We start from the raw sequence: 25,374 nt of genomic DNA, 5'->3' as shown, positions 1-25,374 counted from the left end.
TATTTACCAATATGTTAGGAGCAGTTACATTTACAGTCTTACATTTACAACCGGCCCTTTGAGGGCGACCGTGATGCTGATGTGGCCCGGAGTGAAGATGAGTTCGACACCCCTGATTTAGAGTCAAACAGACCATAAAGCAGGGGATGCTTTAGGGCGGGGCTACTGTGATTGACAGGTCACTGCTGCTACCAGAGTCGCATACAGAGTCTCTACGTTACTCCTCTACATTCCAAATATGGTAACCTCTGTTCATTGGTTGCGAAAAAAACAACATGGCGACGGACGTAATTCAAGATGGTGATAAGAATTCACTACGTCCACTTTTTACATACAGTCTATGGGTACCACGCATCTGCAGTACCCATAGACCCATAAAGCCTTCCTTTAATAGCATGGCTTGGCTCCTGGTAGTGCTGCTTGCAGCGCTGTCGAGAACCGCTCATTGCTCGTTGACTCCAGGAATGTGACGAAGAGTTTGGGTGTCACGTTAAAATATCCAAAAACCAGCAGCAAAAGTCAATTGCGATCAATGAGCCGAATCCTGTAAAGGCCTGCTGCGATGACGCGCTCGACTCAGTCCGCAGAGTAATATCAGTGTCGCGAGTCCAAATGACACCAACTTCAAAGCTGCATGTCTTTGGGTCCCCAGCGATACACCTGCCAAGTGTGAAGTAGATCAGGTGAACGGTTCTGGAGTTATGCGGAGGACATGCAGACAGACGTACAAAGATTTCTTGCTTTAAAGTTTTCAAACAAGAGTAAAATATCAGATATTCCATCTTTAATCATTGTTTCAAATACACAATTGTCAGTGTAGAAGCCCAACGTGTCAACGGTTTGTTCTTAAACCAGGGCTATGTTAAAACATGAGACATAAGCAGCATGAAACTAACTGCACCGTCAACATGGGGAACACGGGTCAGCGACATCCACCAGGACGTGACACCGATACGACTTCCCTCAGTGGGGACTTCCCACTCAGCCACGTCACATCCACCTCACGGTAGTTAGTTAACAGCTGGCGAGGGTATTCATGGCCATGTGCACATGCTGTGAAGACACACAGGGATTAACACCGGTGCATCCACTCTGTGGCAGACCCCAGAGCCACATCACACACTTATTCTGCACTAAGTAAAGGATTATGAGAATCTATTGAGTGATCCTTGTGGGCCAGATGGATCATCCTCCTTGCACGAATGGATATATATTTACCCGATGACATTTGATTTGCAGTCACTTCCTAACATAACACACCCATAAGTGTGCTGAGTTTGGCTTTCAGCTACTTATCAGCTTACTTATCAAAGATCTCATTTGAATGCAAATGGGTGAGTAGAGAGAAGAAAGGACGAAGGGACTCGAAAGCTCACGCTCTAAAGACTATTTACGAGAGTCAGAAAGGAGGAGTAGTGCCACCACACCCTAAATCCACAGGCTGAGAAGATAATTGCTGATGAAGAGATTGATGAAACGGCTGCGGTGCACTCTGGGTTCAAGGCTCTAAACTTGGCTGCTTGAACATGCAGTCAGCGAAGAAAAGCTAAGAAAGGAAAAACTCTCTCGTCCACATCTGCCATAAATCGCTCGTTTCAACTCGATGAATGCCACCTGTTTGTGAGCGGGTACAGTTGTTGGCTGGCTACCTGTTTGATCTGAAAAGAGAAAATATGGAAACTGCCAACGACATCAGAGCGGCATGCTGTGACAGAAACAAAGAGGGATTGGCTTGACGATAAGTTTGACACTAAAAACGGAGCTGGCCATCACTGGGATGAGAGGGTCAAGGGGAACTGACATCAACAGATGATCATACAGTGTTAGACTGGTGAAAGGGAGGATGTGCCTCTGAACAGGGACTTGTATGAAGACAGCTGTTGGAGTGGAAGCTCTCAGCAGACTGCCATGCCGTGATGACGATATGGGGAACATTTGATGCATGAATATTATAGTAGTTATCTGTTTTTTAAAATAGTTTTTAGGAACATATTAAACCTCACAAAGGCAGACAACTCAGATAAAGGCACTAGAACTCGTGCTCCATTCCTGCTGCAGAGAAAGATGGACGTCTCTACGTACCTAATGCGACAGGTCTGGGTTTGTGATTTGGGCCAAAAGTTGTCTTGAATCAATTGAGCCAATTAGAAGCAAATATATCAGTTGTTCTTGACAGAGGTCCAATGTCTAAAGTGCACACGCCGACACCAAATAAAGAGTTTTGGTGACTCGATTGTCAGGCAGGTTGCCACGGGTCATGGTTGCACCTGGAAGGTTGTTGTGCTCGTTTTCGTGGTTCTGCTTGAAGCCCACTGCTACTATTGTTATAGTTGGTCATATCGATATTACTGTATCTGTATAGTTGTTGTGGTTATTATTATGTATGGACATCTCTGTGCCTCTCTCTGGCTGCAGTATGGCCTCGACCTGCTCTGTATGAAGTTTATCGAGTGTACTTCTGTTGTGATTTGGCGCACCATACATGAAATTGACTTGGCTTGACTAGAAGAGATAAGGCACTGAACACGAGGGCTTTTATTTCATTTAAAATATTACAAAACTCTGAAAATGATACCGATACCAGTTGAGTTGCCCACTAACCAGTGGGTGACTGGAAGCATTGAGTTGGGTAAAATACCACCACACATGTTTTCATCACGCACCCCCGCCGTGTACTAGAGACATACATTTGTACATGTTGACTTCACCACACTACAGACCGTATGGGTTGTAGCTGCTGCGGCCAATCATTGGCTGGAAGCAAAGTCATACAAACATTTTGTTTTCTAGATCGAAGTACAAAAAGGATCGGTTGCAGGTATTGTTTGACTGGAGAAGTTTCAACACTTCTTGGTACTGCGTTATTTCGGCCGATATACCGTCAAGGTATTGAGTACCAACACCCAGCCCTACTGACTGATTTAATCATTTCTATATCAGTTTAAAATAGTTTTGTGAAAGAATACTATTGTATAAATACAAAATATATTTAATGGCAATCATCATTGGTACGCAATATGACCCAATATGATCTATAGCAAATGCAGAGTTCCCTTAGAAAGTGTGCTGTGCTCTGCATCTTCAGTTCCAAGACGCGATACAAACGGCATCTCCTCCTCCAACTAGGACGACTACCAGGAACTGTAGACAGAGCGGCACCTCGTCGGAACCCTTCATGAGAAACGCCTCAATACCAATCGCTGAATATCAGATGTAAATAGGAGCAGCCTGCTTCAACGTTCAGCTGTGAGGCAGCGTTCATGAGAGGCTGCTTTACAATAACCTTTGAACACTTTCTCCTGAAGACCGATGTACTCATACACACACACACACACACACACACACACACTGATACACACATACAGCTTTGTTTAGCCTCTGTTGCATATAAACTGCTTGTCTCATATGTTAATACTGATCTGTAGCCCACGGCCTGATCCTTTAACAGGCACAGCATTTCCATCTGCCAGCCCCTTAGCGGGACAAGCAGGACTAGAGCTGTGTTGGATGACTGTTTTTAGTTGGTGTTTGAGGGCATGTGTGTGTGTGTGTGTGTGTGTGTGTGTGTGTGTGTCTGTGTGTGTGTGTGTGTGTGTGTGTGTGTGTGTGTGTCTGTGTGTGTGTGTGTGTGTGTGTGTGTGGAACCAGCTGAGTGCTGGAGATTTGTTGGCACTGTAGTCTCTTAGCTGATCTGCTGCTCAGTGGCTTTCCAGGAGGGCCTCTATTAATCCGTCTCTCCCGTAAACTATACAGGACGGGTCAGGCGACTGCTCCGGCTCTGCACTGCCTTTGGTGCTCAGTCGCCAAAGCAAATACGCGACCTCTGTGAACACGCTCGCTGTCTGCTCTCTGACGAATGAGAGCGACTGACACAAAAAAACACAGACACTACTTTTGTCTGGCACCGAGCTGAAGAAAGCGGGCTCATATTCATACTTACACCACAGAGCAGTAGTTTGTTACTGTAGCATGAAGGCTAGCCTGCATTCTATTTTGCAACCCTGTGTTGTAGAATCAATGAACCTTGAACAGTCATGCCAAGCTAATAAAGAGGACTGCATAAGAGACACATAGTTGCAACAGTTGTGAGCTTCTCTCTCTCTCTATGCATCATCGTGTCAGCAATTGTTTTCCCACTGCATGAAAATAACTTACGCATCCACAAAACGGTTCCTCTTCTTCAGCTACGTAAAGCTACAGGAAGTAACTGCCAGCCCTGCAGCTTTGCTGTGATCACTTATAAGCCATTTGCACTGTTGGCTATATTTCATTAATATGTAGTGTATGGCTCGTCCAAATGATAATCACATTTCATTTTGATCAATATTCATTTTTACTGCACTTTCACGTTTAAATGAACAGAGCACTGCTTTCACTTCCATGTTGTTCTTCATTCCTGGTAATGTACAAGTCTTTTTTATCAAATTAAGACTCGCAATAAGATTCTTCTTTTCCCGAATTCAGAGCATTTCAGTTTTGCCTGTAAAATGTACAGTATATTACTGTTTTACTCTGGACTTTCTGCCGTAACATCCAGAAAGGCGTTTCACAGGCTGCTGCTGTGAGGTGTGCTCGTAGCAGCATGACGGCTCTCCAAAAGGGAAGCTAAAAAACATCTGGATCGCCCCCTGGCGGCTGGCTGTTAGTTGAGGAAGCGCTTGATTTGGTATGCAGCAGCGTTTTCTATGAGCGGATCATTTCAAATGTCAATCATTCATTTAGTTGTGTGAGGCTAAAATCGAGATCGCGATTATTATTTGAATTGCGGTGCCCTGATGAGGTGATTTGGTTATCGCTCTGGATGAAAAAGTAGATCCGGGGACACAAGGATTATTTGGCAGAGTGCTCAACTACTGATATTTATGTTTAAATGTCATTAAACTGATGCAAGTCATCTGATGGTGGGGAGTGAACCGTGCTGTTTATTATGGCACCATGTTGGCAAAAATGTTGTGGCATGTTAAATCATATTAAGATAAGCTAAAACAGTCGTGGTCATGTCCATATATCGTAAGATAAGTAAATGAGCAGATGCATGTGAAGCAAAGACTGCACATCATTCTGCACCGTGAAGGTCAAACACCACAGTGAAGGAGCTCGAAGCAGAAGTCGTTCAGTATAATTCTCTGCTTTGGCAGAGCATTAAACGGCCGACAGCCAGCTTACGGTCTCTTAGTCCCCTCTTGCTTAGTCCCTTCTCTGGTGCCTAACTGGCATTTGTTATGAAGTGAGCATGTCTTCTGCTACTTTGTTGAATTTCCACAAGAATGACAGGAATCAATGTGGTGAAAATGTTTCAGTTAAGAGATCAAGCCTCAATTCCCCCAGAGTTCAGATGAGGTCATGACTACTCAGCTGTGTTGATCTGGGGCAGCAATCTTTAAATGAGATGAGCTGGAATGCCATGTTTGCTGCTTTTTCATTTATCCTCTTTGGTGAGGCGTATCAAATGTAAGGTCGCTGCACAGACACACATTTGATACTGTGTTTACTTTCAGTTTCTGGGGAAGAAAAAGGTGACTGAGCAGCAATCTGTGCATGATGTTGCCCGTTGCAGACAATGAATGATTAATCTGCTAAATGTGTCTTGATTTTGTGGCGAAGCGTGGACGGACAAGACAGATTGTTGTAGTTCCAGAAGCTGACATTTCACTTAGAGCTGCGGGCGTGAAGCGCTCTCATCCTCTGATTCTTTTTACTCCGTAGGCCTCTATGAATAATAAAGTGCTCAAATGTATGAATACAATTGTTCAGTAATCAAGTCTTAAATGTTGCTGCTGTAGAATGCAGCTGTTAGCCGCCCCAAACTAATTTCAGTCCCAGTCTAGTCCCACTCCTAAACGTAGTGCTGCATCATACACTGTTTCGATTCTCCTCAGCCTGTTGTGTTTGCACGGGTGTGATAGCACGCTTGGGGGATCAGCGAGCTGATATCACAAAGGTTGTGACTGTTTTACACCAGCAGGGAAGGGATGTATTTAGCTTTAATCAAATGAAGTCAAACTTTCACTTAATACTGTTTACGTTATCGTTTCGCTCAAGGAGCAGCAATGTTAGTGTGCTGTCAGCTGGTGCACCTCCTCTATCGCCACCACGGGGTTGATTTGATTTGTTTTGAGGGAATGTCTCGACATTGCCATGAGGTTTGGTACAGACGTTCAGGTTATACATATACATTTATTAAACAAGTGTGTAACTATTGCTGCGTTTCCACTGCGTGGTGAGGTTTTTGTGGTTTTCAGTTGGGGACAGTACAAATAGAGAAAAGGACCTGGTTCCAAAAGTGAGCCGAGCCGAGCCGAGCCGAGCCGAGCTGTACCATGCAGTGGAAACTTAGCACAAGATAGACCTGGACTTGCTTTTTTAAACCCACAATGTCTTACATTTCTTTTTGTAGATGTTTTGAACGAGACACGAGATGTACATATGCCACCTGTATAGTAAATGTTATTCCGTCACCGCGTGTTTATTTAGCTAGCTCAAAGTACAACTGTTGTGTAGCATCAGAGTCGCTATCATGGCTGCAGATTCTTAGCTTTGTTGGTTATTAACACTCTAAATACCTTTTTTATCCTATAAATTGTTGTTCTTCGGGACTTGATTCAGTACAAACTAGAAAGGTACACTCAGTAGAGTGCAGACCCCCCCCCCTCGCACATCTCACCAACAGATACGCTCACATTTGAATCTAACGGGACGCTAACTTGTCCTGTGAATGTAATGTATCTGCTGATGCACACACCATGGGCATACTAATGTATGTTGCTATCTGGCCGCCGGGAGGAGAGGGAGCAGAGCCAAGATGGAAGCTAAGCTAACCCAGCTACTCCACTACCCAGCCTGCTCCTGGCTGTGTGATGTCCGGTCGATGGATGAAGGGGGACTCTGTGTTTACATCGTGATGCTCTGTGCTCAAACGGTCAATTTCTGTTCACGATGTCTTCATCAAAAGACGTGTGTGCCGTGAGAACATGTATGAATATTTTGCACTTCTAAGGGCGCAGCAACACGGACACATGTGCCTACCTTGCACTAGCAGCCGCGTGGTGTGAATGACCTCTCCCTGGGGGCTGAAGGCTCGACACGTGTAGGCCCCACGGTCCTCCCTGGTGATGGATAGCACCGTCAGACTCCCATCAGACACCTGAACACACACACACACACACACACACACACATAGACCACTGTTAAAATGGACCGTCGGTTACAAAAGGCCTTCCAAACAAAGAATGTTATTTTCATCCAGTGAGTCACTGTGTGTTTAGACACACACACGTTAGGTTTCGAGTCCAGTTTTTGAGTCCAGTTAAAAAGTAAAGCAAATAAATAGAAATAATATATTTCCAATCGATCACTTTACAATAGATGTGTAGATCACAGTGTTTTAAGACAGACATGAAAACAAGTATGAACATGTAGTCATTAGCTGACTTTTGATTAGCTGATTAGCTGACTTTTCTGCCATTTAAATATAAAAAAACACATCTCTATGGTTAGTGCGTCACATCAACACTGCTGAAGTCAAAATGGACTCATTTTCAATCTAAAACATGTGACAGCAAGAAGCAGCAGCTTCAGACAGAGATCAGAGTGCAGACTTCTGCATTGACACCAAATGGTGATTCAGATTACAGCATTTCCTAAATCTTCAGTCAGTGTAGAGCACATCTCCATGTTAGTCCACTATAGAAGTGTAGTCTAGCTGCTGCCTGCGACTGATACATAACTCTGCTGTGAACAAAGTTTAAATAATTGATCTAATGTGGGGGAGTCATTTCCATTCTTACACGCAGCACTCAATGCTCGATACCATACAACTTTAACACAAAGGCTTCTTTCTTCTCACGAAACACAAATTCGAACAACTAAAACCAAACTCTGTCATAGTGAGAGCAAATGTAGACACCCCAAAGTATTCACTGAGCTGCTACTCTTCCAGGAGGATCAGACTCACTAATAGACACATTCTCCAGGAGACTCGGCCTCTCCTCCTGTCTCTGTCTCTCCCTTGTGTGCGTCGATGAAGTCCTTGTCATTGTCCCACACTCTGTGCATGATGTGCTTGAGTTATATACCTTATACTTGGCACTGCTGACCAAGAGGCTGCCTTCCCGCAGCCAGCTGACCGAGGGCTTGGGGTTGCCGAAGGCCGTGCAGGTCAAAGTGATGCTGCCCCCCTCCTTGGCCTCTACATACTGAGGTGGCGTATCGGTGAACGTGGGGGGAGCTGAGGAGTCAGAGGACGGGGAGGAAAAGAATAAACAAGGACGGGTTAAACATGTTTCAAAAGGACAAAGCACAGATAGCAGAAGGACCAAAAGTCTTCCTTCTGTAGACATCTTCTTTTGAGCCGATATAAACGGTCGCATACTGTTAGCAGCTTCAAACCGCATTCATCAGACAACGACAACTCTTGCGATACGTTCACACCATGAAAGACAAAGCTACAATCTTCTTATGAGTTCAGAACCTTCTGGGACTTTCTTGCACTCTCTTGTTGATTGTTAAGCGTTTGCTGCAAGCATACTGCACAGTGAGCGAGCATCCTAAAGCTCCACAGATGAAGACAGACTGCAGTAGTAGATACATGTTGCCGTATATATTAACAGACACGACATATTGTGTTTACAACGGTTTTACTTGTCACACATACTGGTATGTGATGGCTGCCAGGAGGCTGTGAAGGAGTCTGACCAACTGTCAGAAGCGTCTCCTTATGAGCCAGCATGGCAATGTGGGCAAAAAACAGCCTCCTTCAGGTTAAATGCAGACTCCAATAACAGCTTTTTATTACATCAGTTTCATGACTTTCATAAAGGTATAATAACAGTAATAAATAGTGGTGTAACAGACCACTGTCAATCCGCCCTCACGACTCGGCACGTGTGTGAACCGCGGATTCATTCCACAGTTTAACGTCAACCAATAAAGTTTTGCTGACGATCGTTATCCGCCAATATTGAGTAAAATATGCGATCAGGACATCAGCCTTTATGCTTCTCTCGTCGCCCATCTCTGATAATGTTACGTTGTAAACAACCAACCCGTGTTTAAATGGACAGGAGAGCTAGTAGCGTTAGCAGCACTGCTAAAGGCCAGCGAAGGAAGGTTCTGTTCAGTTACATTATGATGCGTTCAGGATCTGTTGAGTGAAAATAAGTATTGGGCAAAGGTAAATTATAATGTTGTCAGTGTTGGTGAGAAACTTGAATAAATCCAGATGTTTGAAAGAGATGTTTTCACACAAATAGATATTAGAGATGAATTATGAGCTGTTTAACTTCCTCACACTAGCTCTAAACATTTTATAATACATTATTAAAACTACCAATGACAAGATTTGTCTTCATCCATAAAAATACAATCTTTTATTTCCTTATCATTTGAATTGTGTGTAATTATGAAGAAAAAAACACGATAAACGGTTGAAACGATTTTTGGGACGGTGGTTGCATTGTCATGGTGGCAACTAGCGACCTGACTCATTATGAAGATTGTGATATTATTCCAGCATTTATAGAATATTTTTTCTACAACGTATGTTTCAGACCATGGCATTTAATATCATCTCACACGACTCTGGGAGATCATCCTTTTCACAGCTTAGCTGCCATCTTTAAATTCTACTGGCAACGCACCTTTCACACATTGGTTTGCAATGTCTAAATAAACCCAAAGGTTTGTCACATGAAGAAGACCTTCTTTTGAGTTTTAAACTGCGTAAGAGCAAAATAATCACGTGGAGAAGTTCATTTTGCAACTTAACTAACGTTGCATAAATTGAACACATACAGTATAGTGAAGGATGACAGATGAGCGTGTCATAATATCCAATGACCCATTTGAGCTACAGATAAACTGCCTATCAGGGCTTGGACACTCGAATCAAGTGTGCTTCTTTCGTGCTGATGTCCAGGCATGCTGCATTTTGCAAAAACATTTTTCAGAATCCTCTTTAGCTCAGAGGCCTTCTAGATTATGAGGACGGATGATCACACAAGACAGTTGGCACGTCTTCCTATCAAATATACTTAAGCTGCATATTCCCCGTTCAACCTGAACCAACCCAGTCAACACGCACGCACGGCGATATCATTGTCAGTGATTTGATGCAGATTTAGTTTGGTCATAATTCCTGTTTTGATATTCTCAATCTAATCGCCTGAGGACCGAAGCTGATCTGCTCACGCGTGTAATCCACGAGCCTCTCAATGGCTGAGATGTCATTCTATCTGCAGCCATAAGCCAGGCCATAGTGCTAATTCCAGAGGTGGTGACCGTGACGGCACTCGCACGGTGCAACTCCTTCAGAGACATTTATTTATTTCTATTCATTTCACATTTCAAGCAAGAGTAAGAGAACAGCAAATGTGTTGGAATTTCAATCTTATTCTTGTATTATCTGCTGTTGCTAAAGGTATTCCATCAAAGACTGGCGTGTAAAAATATGCAAACAATGAATAGGCTTATATCACTATATTTTTCTAGAGATAGTTACATAGTGGACAAAAGCAGCAGAGATATATGATATGCATTAATATGTATATTACCACATTAGAATATGGCGGCTATCTGCTGGCATAGATTTTTATTGTAATATGATATTTTTTCAGTAATGGTGTTTTTTCATATTTTAGTGCATTAGCTGCAGACATAAACAGTATTTCAGGTCATTCACCTGTACCGTATAGTTACATCTATGTCATCATGTGAACTGCAGTAGTGCTATTTATAAAACTCTCCTCTGTGGTGCATTCAAGGGCACTTTGGCTCCCAATAACTGATAGCCAGCTTTGCCAAAGCATTGCATTCAGACACCATGTTTATTATTCTGTTTTGGCGAGCGAGAAAAGCCTTCATTCAAAGCAAATTGTTTGAATTACGTGATGGAATGCCATTTCCAAAGAAATGAAGACTCTTTGCAGTGTAGCGTAATTAATGTAAACCGCTGGCTCTCAGGAAAATTGCTGTAAGTAATATCGTGTTATATGTAGTATGACTGATGAGGGAAATGCGAGGAGGAGTGATCTGGGAGTTTGCCGTGCTTGATGATACAGTCCTGTCAAAATCTGCAGGTAATGAGAAGGTCCGGATACCGTTGACCTTTACTGAGCGGAGGCATATGTGACAGGTGATAACATGTTCAGAGCCAACTGAGCTCCAGTGCAGGGACTGGAGGAGGTTTGTGTCGGGTGTGTACACACTCAAATGTCAATGAAAGATGTTTCCGTAGCCGTCGCAGCGATCACAACAACACTACGCATCTCACACAGACGTGCGTTTCTGCTTGAGTCGGCACCATCTGCTCGGTTGGTTGGTCGATATGCTCTTGTCTGAACAAATTCTCATTGGTCAGTTCTGTCCTCGTCCAGTCTTCAGTCCTGATAATAGTGCTCCTATAATGCATAAAGTTGGCAGTTTGCGGGTCGGGATCGGTTGATTCATATATATTTTTGCAGGTTCGGCAGTGCGTATCGGCTGTCATATCAGGTCTGCGAGGTGCGGTGGATATTTAAAAACCTTGATCTAGATTACTAATCATTTTATTTGGGCAAAAAGCTTTTTTATGTTTATTTATAATTAATTCAAGTAACCATGTAGAGTGCACTCAGGGCACTGTGGCCATTCAGTCAAACGTGCAGAAATATTTTCTTGGTGTCCCATCGTCCAATCGATTGGTTGAAGAGTCGGTCGAATTTCAGTTGACCAAGATTTTCTTTTTTCTATTTACGGCCCCATGTTTCTTTGAGCCGCGGATGAGTAAAATGTCAACGTTGAACCTAAAAACAGTCTGCTCTTCATACCGACTGTTTCACCAGACTGACACAGTATCATTAAGTACCTGTACTTCCATGTCACCACATAAGTCACTCACAGGCCACTCAAATATGAAACAAGTGCAAGTGAGGCCAACACAATGCTTCATCATGAATATAGGGCCGATTATGATTCTATAATATCTTAGACTAAGTGGATTTGAGTGTATTCTGAAACAAGTTGTGATTGGAGCTGCATGTAAAACCTTCTGATATTTAGACTTTTTCATTTTTCTTCATGCAGCTTTTTGTCTTGGGGGTTTGGACACTCCATTCAGGGCTGTGCTTGTTGATCTGTTAGTATATGGGATAATCAGTGGCAAGGAGCGTGGCAGAATTGCATTTCCATCCCATTCTCCTCAATGACCTCATCCTGTGCTGAGGAAAGTGTTTGTATGTGTTTGAAAGTGCTAAACAGCTCATAAGAGTGACGGGGGGGGGGAGTAAAGTGGTAGAAAGACGGGTAAAGACTAAACAGAGAGGAGAGATGGCTGGTGTGCAGCATGCAGGCACTGCAGAGTTCTGCAGCAGAATCGAGGGGATGGCGAGCTATTTTAAGGGGAGCGGTTGAAGACTGACCCTGGGAGACCTGAACCTTGCTTCTTTGGCGTCACCTTGTGCTGGATTGGGGCCTACACTGTGAGGGAGCGCGAGGCAAACAGCGGGAGTCTAAATCAATTTAGAAGGGAGGAAAAAAGAGGAAGAGTAATGCCCTGAGAGGGCAGAAAGCAGGGATGCTGCCCACAGGACTGTGTGAAGCTACAGTGATCCTCTACTTCCGTCCACAAATACACACATCAGTTTGCGTAAAAAAATGCATAATTGTCTCACAACAGCAGCGTCTTGAGTGCAAAAAGATTGTCTGAGCCGCGTTCTAACCGTTGTATGGATGCTCTACAAACACACAGCTGTGACAGCGTAACAGAAGCGCTGACGTTAATGAAAGACAATTTAAAGAGCTGGAAAAGTCAAGTGTTTCCTTCCTGTTGAAATTATAGCGCCCCCTACTGGTGGTTAGAGACATGGGTTGGGTCAGGTTTAGGTGGGGGGGAAACAGTATTCGACACAACACCGGGACCGTCACACAGACTATGTGGACCATGTGGTTAACAGCTGAGAGTACAGTACGCTACCAACCACGAAGATGCTGGTGAAAGATACAAAGAGAGACCCTGGGGATCTATGATGGAGCAGCCGGGGAACCCACCGTGTCCTGTCACTGGAGAAAATACCAATCATGGTCAGTCAGTGGCCCAGCCCACCGGTATACCTCCATCCAGAGCGGACAAACTACACCAGCAACCCCTGGTAAGTTAACCACGTTACTTTAGCTGGTTTCCATGTTTCTATTTGTAGCCTATTATGCTCACGTTTCTCAAGCTATGTTTGCAACACAACAGTCACTGATGGTAGATACATGATTATGACTGCAACATGGTGACACTCACGTTAGGTCTTCCAGAGAGCATATACCAGCAAAGAAGAATGCTAACATGATTGAATGCTACTTCAACAATAGCGTCATTTGTTAGTAATAAGCAATAAGCTGCGAGAGGCTGTGAGCTACAGTGATTTTACAGCAGCTAAGGGGGTTTTAGGCACTTCGCAACAACGCCTCTTCCAAGCAATAACTGGTCCGGCATTCCTTCCATTCAAGCACACATCTTGCACAATAATTACATCATCCTGACAAACCCATCCGCTCTCTCCCTGCCCCTCCTCCACTCGCACTCGGTCCCGAAGGAGTTGGAGGGTGATACAAGATCACGGGGATCTGAGCACAGGTGTAAATTTGTAGAGGAAAAGCATCAGCGTGATATAACGCTCTCACCCACAATCTGTATGCATCTCACCCGGAATCTATATGCGTCGCTCCAATGCCAACGAGGCTGACAGCCAAAGTGCTCAGAGTCATCACTGACAGCCACTGATGTTTGACGACGATAGGGAGAGAGGTGGATTGCAAATGGGGGGGGGGGGGGGGGGTCTATAAATAGAGCGTCATGCGGCACGAGTATGTAGCAGGGCCCTGAAACCTGGCAGACCTGGCAGATACCGCCGAGGCAATTCCTAAAAGATATTCGCCACACTTTACACACGGTGCTGGAGCAGCTAGTCAGGGATTCAACACACTCATGCTAATAATGCGGCAGGTGATGAGAGGCACTGAGATGATGGGAGCCACAGCTTTATCTCTGAGGGGAGTACACCGACGCTGGAAGCGCCAACTGCTTCACTGCGACTGCACACTTCACTGTATCGACGGAAACTCGGAGGTGAGGATGTGAAGCTTGGGTGGATTCATCGACTGTAGATGTAGAGAGCACCTCTTACATCACACTAAACCCCATCAGAAGTAAGCCAAAAGGCTTTTCTTCCTTTCTTTCTTTCTTTCTTTCTTCCTTTCTTTCTTTCTTTCTTTCTTTCTTTCTTTCTTGTTTTACAGTTTCTTTCAGCTCTACTTCACAAGGGATTCACTGCCAATGGAGCTCTTAAGGCTTGACCATTTATTTTCTCACCTCTGTGGTCACCTCTGTGCATGTACATGCTCAGTCAAAAAGAAAGCCACCGTTCATCTGGATGTCCAATCAGTGTTGATGGGAAATGTAAATGTAAATTCCTCAGTGCGTGCTATATTGACCCTGTTCCCAGCTGATGAATCTGTTGCTCATCCTGCATCCCAGCACCGCCATTTTGACGTGACAGTGACGAAGCTGGATTCAAGGAAGATTTCTAGTCTGCGCCTCTGGGTAGCCATTGGGCAGCTGAAACACAGAACGTCCTTGTTCTCTTTGCTTGTATTGTAAACTAGTCAGGTTATCCAAGAGGGAAAATGTCAACACGAGCGCAGAGCATGTTCTGGACGTTTAACATTGTTTTTGGAGAGTCTGCAACTGAAGAAATATCGCGATCTTCACAATAACAACGTGATGTAAAAATAGTCCTTTATTTCGGAGAGCTGCAAAGGTCTCCTCAGAATGCAACATTAAATTGACCGATTCCAATATAATCATGACCAATCAATGACCAATTGAGAGAGGGCATGGAACTCACCTCTCAGTCGGTGACGTTGTTACTTATGGAACAGAAGTGTGAAATAATACACACAGCAGAGAAGGAGGGATGCTGCATGGCTGCCATGACCGGAAGGTTGTCTGATAGGACGAGGTATATTTGACATCTTTGAGGACTGCTATGCAGTTTGCTATTTGATGTGGACATGACCAAAACATTTAGAAGCTGGCTCTAGTTCCGATCTTTAATGTTTTTGTGGTCTCTCATAGCCTGTGTCATCGCTAAAAAAAGGTCTGACATTATCATTCTGCTACTGGGGGGAAAAACAACGTATTTCTTTTATCCAATCACAATCTTCATGGGCAGCGCTAAGCACATTACACACCAAAGGTGTCCCTTGCAAAATACAGTACCGGCTGAAATGGGCAGCCAATGGCGGGCCTATACCCACAGTCTACATCCAGCGAATCAGACTACGCTTTGGCGGCCGCATCATAGCTTCTACAGCCACTGATCACTTGATTGTGTACCTACATATGTCTACCATGGTGCAGAACACCTGAGGTGGCAGTTTACTCCTGCATGTGGATGACATCATCAAAACAGTGAAGCAACGAGCGCCCACCCCCCCAACTCCAGTCATTTATTCCCATGTCGGCACATCTCTGACCAAAGTTGACCTCTTCATTTTGGTAGAACTAGCAACCCAGTCAGCTGTGCACTGTACAACACCACTGCTTGTCTACACAAGTGCCTCGGCTCATGTCTGCTGCGGCACCAAGACACTGAAGGACAGCAGAGGAGTGATGGACGTGGAGACAGAAAGAGAAAAGAGGCAGAGGAGGAAGCCTGAGGCCTTCAAAGCACTTCAGAGAGAGAGAGAGAAAGAGAGAGAGAGAGAGAGACAGAGAGAGCGAGAGAGAGAGAGAGAGAGAGAGAGCGAGAGAGAGAAAGAGAAAGAGAAAGAGAGAGAGAGAGAGAGAGAGAAAGAGAGAGAGAGCGAGAGAGAGCGAGAGAGAGAGAGAGAGAGAGAGCGAGAGAGAGAGAGAGAGAGAGAGAGAGAAGTCAAACAGAGCAACACTGATGAAAGCGAGCTAATGCACCGTGACCACGTGTGCGGGACTGTAGCTGGTGTGTCTGTTGCCACAGCAACCATCGTCATCATATGCCGACTGATTAAGTGCCTCGATGAACGCTTGGGCTACCAACTGAAGGCAAGAATAGTCTGTGTTCACACTGGTGTGGGTTACTCATTTGACGCTCAGGTGTTTGTGCAGCGCTCCTCTCTGGAGACGTCATCGGTGATGGAGCGTGGAGCGTGTTTGTCTCAGGGACAACGTTGTCGGTCTTCTAGTTCTGACAGTGAGACGCCACAAACAATAACCCATAATCAGTGTCACGATACTGTGGACTTCTCGCTGTGGGGATTTAAGCTTTGACCTTGTGCTTACTTGACATTATTGCTACCCAAATGAATTGTGATTGCAGACGACTTTTTGGTCAAGAATCAGAAAAACTGTGATGACAGTAGAGCCAGTAGAGCTCGATAAATAATCAGATTAATAAGATGAATTGATAGTAAAATGATTTGTAGGTGAATTGTAATAAAGATGCAGCTACTCAACCTGCCACAGGCCTCCCAGCCTTTTTACAGGCTACTTGATCCAAATGCTTGAGTTCCTGGTTTCAAAATATTTCATCAACTTGAATTATTGACATTATAAACACAAACTAGAACTACCGCTTCACAATTGTACGCCTTGAACCGGTCAGTCAAGTTGCAGCTTAACTCCGTGTCTGTCCGAAATGTCATCACTTCATCATTTTGAAATCGTCATAATTTACTTTTGAATTCTTGAGTTATGGCCAAACAAAATCGTGTTTTGAGTCACGGTGACCTTTGACCTCCAAATTCTGATCAATTTGTCCCGAGGCTGAGCGGACGCTGATGCATGGTAAAAGATAAAGAGGAGACGTCCCACTCTGTTGGATTTGTTTGGACCAAAGAAACAGTGGCGTTACAGAGAGAGAGGTAACTTAAACCAGACGACAGCCAAGTTTCATTTTGGTTATCACGTCACTAAAAGAACAGCGTTATGGAGAAATGATTAACCTTCAACATTCTCGTAATATTTGAATAGTTTTAACATTCGCCTCACAATCCTTCTGTTGATGTCGGAATTCATTTTGGTTAATAGTTGTCTTCATGACTGAATTACTTCATCAATTATAGATTCACACTGGCTTATCTACATCATTACAGCAGTTCATCTGAGTGTATCTTATTCCATGTCCTTGTGGATAAGGATTGGTATTGGGAGAGGCAATACTGTGTGTGTGTGTGTGTGTGTGTGTGTGTGTGTGTGTTTGCATTGAGTGTGCGCGTCTCAATAACAATATCACCAATAATCAACATACCTATAAGTACATATCAGTCACATGTGTGCCACATACATGTCTGTTGGTGTTGAACAGTGTGAGTAAAGCGTGCTGATGGGACTCACCGTTGACGGTCAGATGCACCCAGCTGCCGTTGTGGAAGGTGTCATACTGCTGCTCCAGCATCAGCACCTTACACTCATACCAGCCCTGGTCGTCTGCGCGCACGTTCTCTATCCGCAGGGAGGACTTGCCGTGAAGACTGGCCCGGCCTGGACGAGAGAGACAGAGACACGGAGGTGACGTGTCAGCGGAAAAAAAGGAGGCGAGCGGAGAGGTGAGGAGGGACGGGTGGGTTTGAATTTAATGCGGGAAATGAAGGAGACGGGGAAGGAGCAGGTGCAAGGTGAATGGATGAGGAGAAGAGGGAACGCTGTTCCAGAGAAAATGTTTCAGAGAAAATCAACCTTTGAACAGCTTCTGATATAAATATAAAGGGATCACAGCGCACGGAGAGTTGGTGTCACAGGGTGACATCGCAGTGCAGGCCTGTTTGTCTGCTGCACGGTTAAAGTGGGAGGTCTATCTCCCATCATAGTGGGAGACCGGCTGCAGCTGCATGCGCGCAATAAAATCTGTCACTCAAGCTACTGTGTGCGTGGTCTATTTTGGAGACGCGCCGAGGCGAGGACAGGTCGTTGCTTCCTTTGAGGAGTGGGAAGTGGCCAGCGTGACAGCGGAGGAGCCTCGGGGTCACGCAGGAGCCAACAATCCGTCGGAACAGATACCGACTTGGTGAGTACAGCAGAGTCAGGGACGGCTTACTTTTACAGATCAAAAGCTGAGAGAGGAGGGGGGGGGGGGATTGATGATGTCGCTCAGGGCAATCTGGCAACTGGATCATAACAGATGGCGACTGGCAATAAAGGCTAAACAAAGGGCTTTCAGGGAGCGCGCAGCGGCTCAAAACGTCCTGCTATCCTTTATTAATCCCCCCCCAGTCCGCTCCACTTTGAGGGTATTCCTGACTAATGTTTGTCTGCCCCCCTAAATCTCCTCTGCAGCATGACACCCCAGGTAAGTATATCAGCTGCACTGGCGGCTGCCTCAGTGAGTTGAGTTGAGGTAGACGGTCAAGGTGATGTTTTTTCCCGATAGCCTGTGTGTGTGTGTACGGTATGTGTATATGTCCTGGTTAGGCCATTTATATCTCAGATTATGTTTGTCCAGCTTCCAACCATGTCTGTCTCCTCTCTTGCCTGGCTGGAAAGAGCTGAGAAAGACACTCCATGTTAATTATTGAGTGTGAACTCTGCCGTTAGTATCCAGACGTATCTATGTATCCTCCACTGCTGTGTACATGCCCTTTGACTCCACCTCCATTTCTCTTTGTCTGAGGGTAAACAGCGTGTCCAAACAGTAGTGGCTGTCCTTTTCTGGGCTTGATGTATTTCAGGTGATGAACAAGAACTCATGCGTGAGTGTGTCTGTGTAAACACGCGGTGCTGTTCGCTCACGGTGTGAAAGCATAGTGGAGCGTCATTTGTCACACATGGCCCTTCGCTTTGCAGCATGCTGATTCCCCAGCATGCTGAGGAAGAATTACCCACAGACCAGTGACGTGCGGTGAGGTTGGTGGCTGGCGAGGCATTTACAACTATATGAACCCAATAGAGTGGCTTAAATCACCCTTCAATTGGCAGCTTGCACATTGACTGCTGGTTGTTTTTCATATTTCATATCAGCATTCTTTACACACACATTGGTAAGGTAGGTATTTGATTCCACCGGGAGCGTGTTAAAGTCTATTTGTTACATTTTTTGCCAATCTGCATCGTTGAGTCCCGCTGCTTTGGCTGCGAGCAGGTCGTGTTCACACTAACAGACAGTCGATTACTTCAATACTGAAGAAAACACTCTGAAAGGGATGACTACAGGTATGTATGGACGATGTATGGACGTCTACACTCCGTGGTTATCAGAGATCCTGCCAGCAGTGTGTGTTTCAATCTGCGTCATCATTTCTTTAGGATTGCCAGGTATAATAGGGCAGCGTTTAATGAGAATATGAAAGCGGAAAAGCTATTTAACATCCTGAAAACATTGTGAAAGCACTGCTCACACAGAAGTCGAACACCATGTACCACAGCGCTGTTGATGATGTGAATTATATCCACCGGCAGTTGATGACATGGCCTCCATGCTCTGTTTCCCCCTGAGGCCACGTCCTCCTGGTTTATTTCAGACTCCACTGCTCGGTCAACACAGCATCAGGGCTGTGATGCTTTCTGTTGGCTCTGTGTGTTCACTGAAGCCGGATACATTTTGAACTCCTCTGACAGCTAGAAAGTGTCGAGCTATTTTTAAGTGTATGAATGCCGGTCTTCTTCTTGTTTTCACGTCAGTGAGTTGTCATTTGCCTGACAGCCTGTGCTGACGCAAAAAGATATTACCGGAGAGGGGGATTTAACTGAAGGTAAGTACACACAGGTTAGAGAAAAAGCTTATCACGGTCGACCTAATGTCACTTACACTGCAACGCAGCAATTGTTTCAGCAGTAGGTACACCAGGATGCCCAAATGTGGTGAATTTGTCTCCCAGATTAAAGGATTAAGATGGTGTCGCTCTATAAATTGAATATTTTCGAAGAATTCCACGAAAAGACCAAAACCAACCAATGTCTGAGTGCATACTTTCTGCAATCCTCTGCTCTGTAAAAAAGACACAAATATACTATACTGTTTGACTTCATGTTTTTAAAAGGCTCAGTAAGGCTCAGTGTGTATGTATGTAGCATGGTAATGACGGAACATCACCAAAAACATATAGGTCATTGGAGTTTTCTATAGTTTTTGGACAACAATGGAGCTCTCTGCTTAGTCATAACTCAGCACAGTAAATATTGGGCTGATGGGTCCGCTAATATGACAGATCAGTCGTGGACAGAAAGACATAAAGCTGCACACACACGGCCGAATGCATAATCTCCTGGTGGAGATAATAAGACTGACTGACTGACCCTGAACTTAAACGTTCCAATGTGAGGATGTGCTTCAACAAACTCAACAACGTCTTGAATCCCTGCCTGAATTTGTATCAACCGCACATCATGTTAAAGTAAGACCTTTACAGAACAAACCGCCTGAAAGATTTGAAAGGATTCACTTTCGATGAGCAGATTTTGAACTGGACTCCATTGAAGAATTCCATGGAACCCCATCTCTTCTTGATAGTAAGATAAATGAATTCATGGGTTTTGGTCTTTTATCATAGGATTGTTATTGGGACAATAAGAAAAATAAAGCGTACCGCCAGTCTCAGGCTTTATCTTTGTCATGTTGTCATGTGGTTGTGATGCCACAACCACTTCCTGTGTTCAGAACAATGTCCAACGGTGCATTTCAACCGGATCCGGCAACAGAGAGCTTCTAAATCTTTCTATTCATTTCCTATGGAGAGTGAGAAGCAGTCGCGCAGTGCATCGTGGGCGAGTTGAGGCTAGTTTTGAAGGTGCGTGTTTTCAGAAACACATTCTGGAGGATTGTCGAGACGCAATAACAGAAAGTTTCCGAGCAGGCTCCTCCATGTTCCTGTTTGGAATGGTGAACAGAGAACCAGGGACCAATCAGGTGCATTCCACGATAGCGTACGTCACCTGTGGGAAGTGGCACCTTTCTTTTTTTTAGCAGAAATTCATCATTTCAAACACAATCTGAATCTGATAAGCTGACTACATTATGCCACCAGGGATCTCCATTGTAAAACATACATGATCATAAACAGGACATATGTTAATCAGCAGCATACACCATCTGGGGACCATGGTTGTCTGTAGGTTGGTCGATAGCAGCTGTAATGTCCAGCTAGCTTTACACAAAAGCTCCTTAGTGCTGCTAATGTAAACCCATGAAGATGGTGCACTGCAGGACACCAACAGTGATATGTACATACAAGTACAGTCTCACAAATTCATGTGTTCTAGGATGTCGAAATCTCTGGAGCGGCAACACCACATATTATTCCATTAGCTTCAATCCAACAATCCTACAAGCATAAAACGGACACACTGAGCCTTGATGTCCCTGAGACGCTGCAGTGAGAGGCTACAGCGACTATTGACTGAGGTGAGGAGCCACTAAAGGGCTTTGGTGGCATTTAAAAAGAACACTCCGCGCTCCCTTTGGCTTTGTTTTCTATTCATTCTTCATTAACTGCTTTCAGCAGCAATTATGTCATTATCACACACAAAGCCCAGGCTGGGCAAACTTCATGAAAGCCACAATCCACTGGTGGTGAATTAAGCCGAGCAAAACCCCACAGCAGTAATGAATCACTTCAAACAGCATCCATTCTTCTCCTTTTTGGAAGAATATGTACCTGTCAGAGCTAACACGACAGGATATTCGAGAGCTCGTCAAGAGAATCTCTGCTACGTATATGTGCAACTCTTCAGAGAACACACAGTGATTCACTTAACCCTCTGAACCCCCCAAACCCGCCGGAGGTTTTCTTTAAACAATTGCCCAAAACCCGTCATAGCTAGATCCTGTAAAAAGCATTCAATGTCAGAGCAACTAGGAAGCTGTAATTGATTCGTCTGAGACCAACGCTCAGGTCAAAAACAATGCAGTGAATGAACAGCAGCCTGCAGAGGTCGTAAATATGTCAATAATTCAATCAATACAGAACGTAGAGCCTCCTTTTTTTCAAACATTGGTACCACGTGTGGACACTTGTAGTAATGTTGTATATCGATTATATTATTATTCCAATTTTACCAAAGAAATTCAATGGTTTTTTTTCACCGGTCAACTTTTTCATGTGAGGTCTCAACTGTCAAGAGGTCTTACAAGTCAATCAAGTCTATTGTGATGTGATGTCGCAGCTGACCGTCTCTGACTATACATTTTGCTTTGGGTGACGTCACACAGTGAAATCAGTGAACAGCGGATCACAGATGCTGCACAAAATTGAGCAATGTCCTTCCAGGTCGCAGATTTGAAAAAGGATGTGCAGGCCTTGTGTGCAGGATTTTGACTCTAGTTGTTGAGATATTTCAGTTCGGATACAAAAAAATGGACAGACGATACATTGGACCAGACACATTCTCATTTAAATCCCTCTTCAATTCACAGCTGGAATATACGGCCTGAAGTGTGTGACTAGAATATGGTAATGAATCCCTACGGCAAGAAGAGTCAGCGGGACTTCTGATCATTGGAGTAATTATGACAGCTGTTCCTCTGTTGTCTTCTATCCAGTCAGTCCGACCCCACTTCTCGTCTCTTCTATCGGCTTCCTGCGGTCGGCACATGGCAGCCTGTCACAGAGCCTCACTCCTCCTGACTGACGTTAACTGTGATAACATCAGAGGACTCGCCTTGGGTCCACATTGTCAAAAGCTTCACATGAGGTCGCCCGGTGCTGCGGGTTGGCTTGTTAACACTGCAGTGGTATCATCAAAGGCATGCTTCTGATAAGACATATTCTCACACATATGACTTCATATTTAACTGTGCTGACTACAGTACGTTTAAACCGTGATTGTTCATCAGTTCTATACACACCGATCGAGCGGCAGCCCGTTTTCAGCTGATCGGAAGCTCATTAGAAAGAAAATCAGAATCAACAATGTAATCTGCGACCACTTCCTGCTATTTCTTTGGTACTTTTTTCTCTGTCCCCCCCATTTCCAGTTTCATCTTCAATTTCCATTGCTTTCTTCCTCCGTGACTGTCAACGTTTGTCCATCTCTTCCTCCTGCTGGTTCTCATGGAAATGTTTGAGACTCTGTCTGCCTCCTCTACTCTCACGGATGTGTTCTCCTTCCTCCTCTCTATAAGGAACACAAGACAAAGGCTTGTTTGAGACAGAAGGGCAGACGGGTGTCTAGGAAACAGTGGCCCTGTGATTGGCTCCGCTCATTAACCCTCCACAACATCCCGATCTAAAGAGGGCACAATGTGAGCCTCTATGTATCTCAGCAGCTTTTGCCCTTGACCTGTGATCTTCCATGATGTCACACTGAAGCACAGTGGGTGGTTGATGCTCGCCTGCGACCCGGCTAAAGAACTTCACATATTTCACTTCTGTGAAACGGTTTGAAATGTTTTGGTGACTCATCCTGCACTTAGAAAATCATCCAATCATCCAATCAGATGAGACTGGGCGACGACCTAGCACAAAGCACTCATATGAAACCGCACCTCGCCGTTTGTGGATGGCAGCAGCTAATGGAGCAACATGAGGAGACACAGGAAGAGAGGTGAGTTTGGATATGAGTTAGGACTGAGATCTAATTCATTCAAGGGGAAACTTTGCCAATACTCAACCAGCTCTGTGTCACTGCAGGGCAGACATTACATGCAATATTTGTACCTACATTCAAATGTTTGAATTAGATACTTAATGAAAAGTATTTTCTCATTTTCGGGTCCGTGTCTGACTTTCTTACGCGCTCTAATGCTTTTAGTCTGAGACTGTTGTGTCCTCTCCGTCATTCCAAAGCAGCTGAGGACTCCAGCTGATCTGTAGCTTCGTATCACGCTAAACTCTAACCCAGCCCACGTTTTAGCAGTCCGATCAAATGCAAAGGATTTGATTTGAATGTGTCTCCTAAATGTATCTCATTTCACAGCACAGAAGCAAAACACACTGACTTCCGTCTCCCTGGGAATCTAAATGTGGATTCTGGTCTTCACATGAGTGCAGCATGGGTTACAATTAACAGTTACATCCTGGATCTGGTTCCATATGGCAAAATACACAAATAGGTTGAGCTCTGATGCTGATAAATATCTTTTTTTATCTCTCTTCTCTTATTGAGAGAGAGCAATATAAGTAACATCAGCGAGCTGTTTTTAGCCTGCGATGTCACTTTCTCCAGTTAAAATGACAAACGTTGCTGGCGGCAGTGTCATTAATGAACCTTTATTACAAAGCAGCAGAAATGAAACTTTAGGCTGTTGTCTGGGTGATGTGCTCTCAGCCAACAAAGAAACATCACTCTATGAATGTAAGTGGACGCTATGTTTAGGTCAACAGTGATAAGAGCCTTGAACGGGGGTAAAGAACTAGCATGACCAATGTGTCATCTGATGGGACGCTGTACAACCCGACAAGAGGAACTAGAAAGAGTTTACCCAGATACAGTTAACACATTGACTAAAACTACCAGATATCGATGTCCTTATCCGCCTCAAAAAGCAAGGGGGCTTGACTGACAAGTGCTTGTCTTGGAGTACACCGGGCCCGTACGTCTCACGAGCACTCATTCCCAAAGACCAGGTGGGGACCAGGCGGGAACCTCCTGTTCTGCAGAGTGAAGCCGATGCGGAAGTGTCTTAAAACTTGCATTCTCATTCTCATTTATCCTCATAAAGCATCCCCTGCTTTATGGTCTGTGTGACTCTAAATGGAGCATAACTTACTAAATGAACATCATGCTGTATTGAAGAAGACTTGAGACTAGAGATTGAGACATAAACTCATGTTTACAATGTTTACTGAGGTAATAAATCAAGAGAGAAGTAGAGTCATTTTCTCATTTCTCTTGCCGCCTGGTTCCCAGTGAGATTTAACGATGTAACATCAACGCGCGCTTGTAAAACACTTCAACAGCGACTCGCCGACAATGTAGTTGACCACGCTTGGCCATTTTGTTGCTTTGACGCTTATATTGTGAACATAGCGGGCTGCTACTGAAACCTGTCTCCAGCCGAGGAAACTTGAGATACAGATGTAAACTGACTTTGAGTTATGTACGTCAGTTACACGCAGATATTGAAAGCTGGACATTTCATTGCTATACGGCCTTTGAAACGATTTGTTTTCAAGAGGAGAGTCCAATATTGGATTGAAAATAATGCTATTGAACCCCATCCTAGCATGAGTCTAACTTATAAATGAGCTGGTTTCCAGGTCTATGTAGACTTTGCTTGGTTGAAGACACGATGCTGTCACACTCAATGGTGTGATTGTTGCTGTCCTCAGGGACTTGGGGTTGCACTCCCATCCTGCTGCTCTTTTTGCTGCGGTCAGGATTCTGTAACTGGAACCAAAAGCTTCTGAAACTTGGTGATCTAATCAATGAGGAGAAGTGTGTGAGGGTGCATGAAAGATCACACAAAGCTCGAGTATTTTTGCCACAATCTCCTGGTCGAC

At 44.5% G+C, this 25,374-nt stretch overlaps 1 protein-coding gene across 1 annotated transcript in view; it reads right to left on the bottom strand.

Annotated features, from left to right (window-relative positions):
• The window catches only part of igsf9bb (immunoglobulin superfamily, member 9Bb), a gene marked incomplete at both ends in the record, with an annotated part of 121,076 nt that overhangs the window by 56,798 nt on the left and 38,904 nt on the right, over positions 1 to 25,374 (bottom strand). Inside the window, 3 exons of the mRNA XM_079283559.1 lie at positions 7,027 to 7,144; positions 8,076 to 8,227; positions 17,336 to 17,482. Coding sequence (XP_079139685.1) covers positions 7,027 to 7,144; positions 8,076 to 8,227; positions 17,336 to 17,482 — 417 coding nt within the window. The remainder of the gene's footprint in view (positions 1 to 7,026; positions 7,145 to 8,075; positions 8,228 to 17,335; positions 17,483 to 25,374) is intronic.

This window comes from Melanostigma gelatinosum (assembly GCF_949748355.1).
Source record: "Melanostigma gelatinosum genome assembly, chromosome: 14".
Taxonomy (NCBI): domain Eukaryota; kingdom Metazoa; phylum Chordata; class Actinopteri; order Perciformes; family Zoarcidae; genus Melanostigma; species Melanostigma gelatinosum.
Note: the sequence above shows the minus strand (reverse complement) of the source record. Positions and strands in the feature narration are given on the sequence as shown.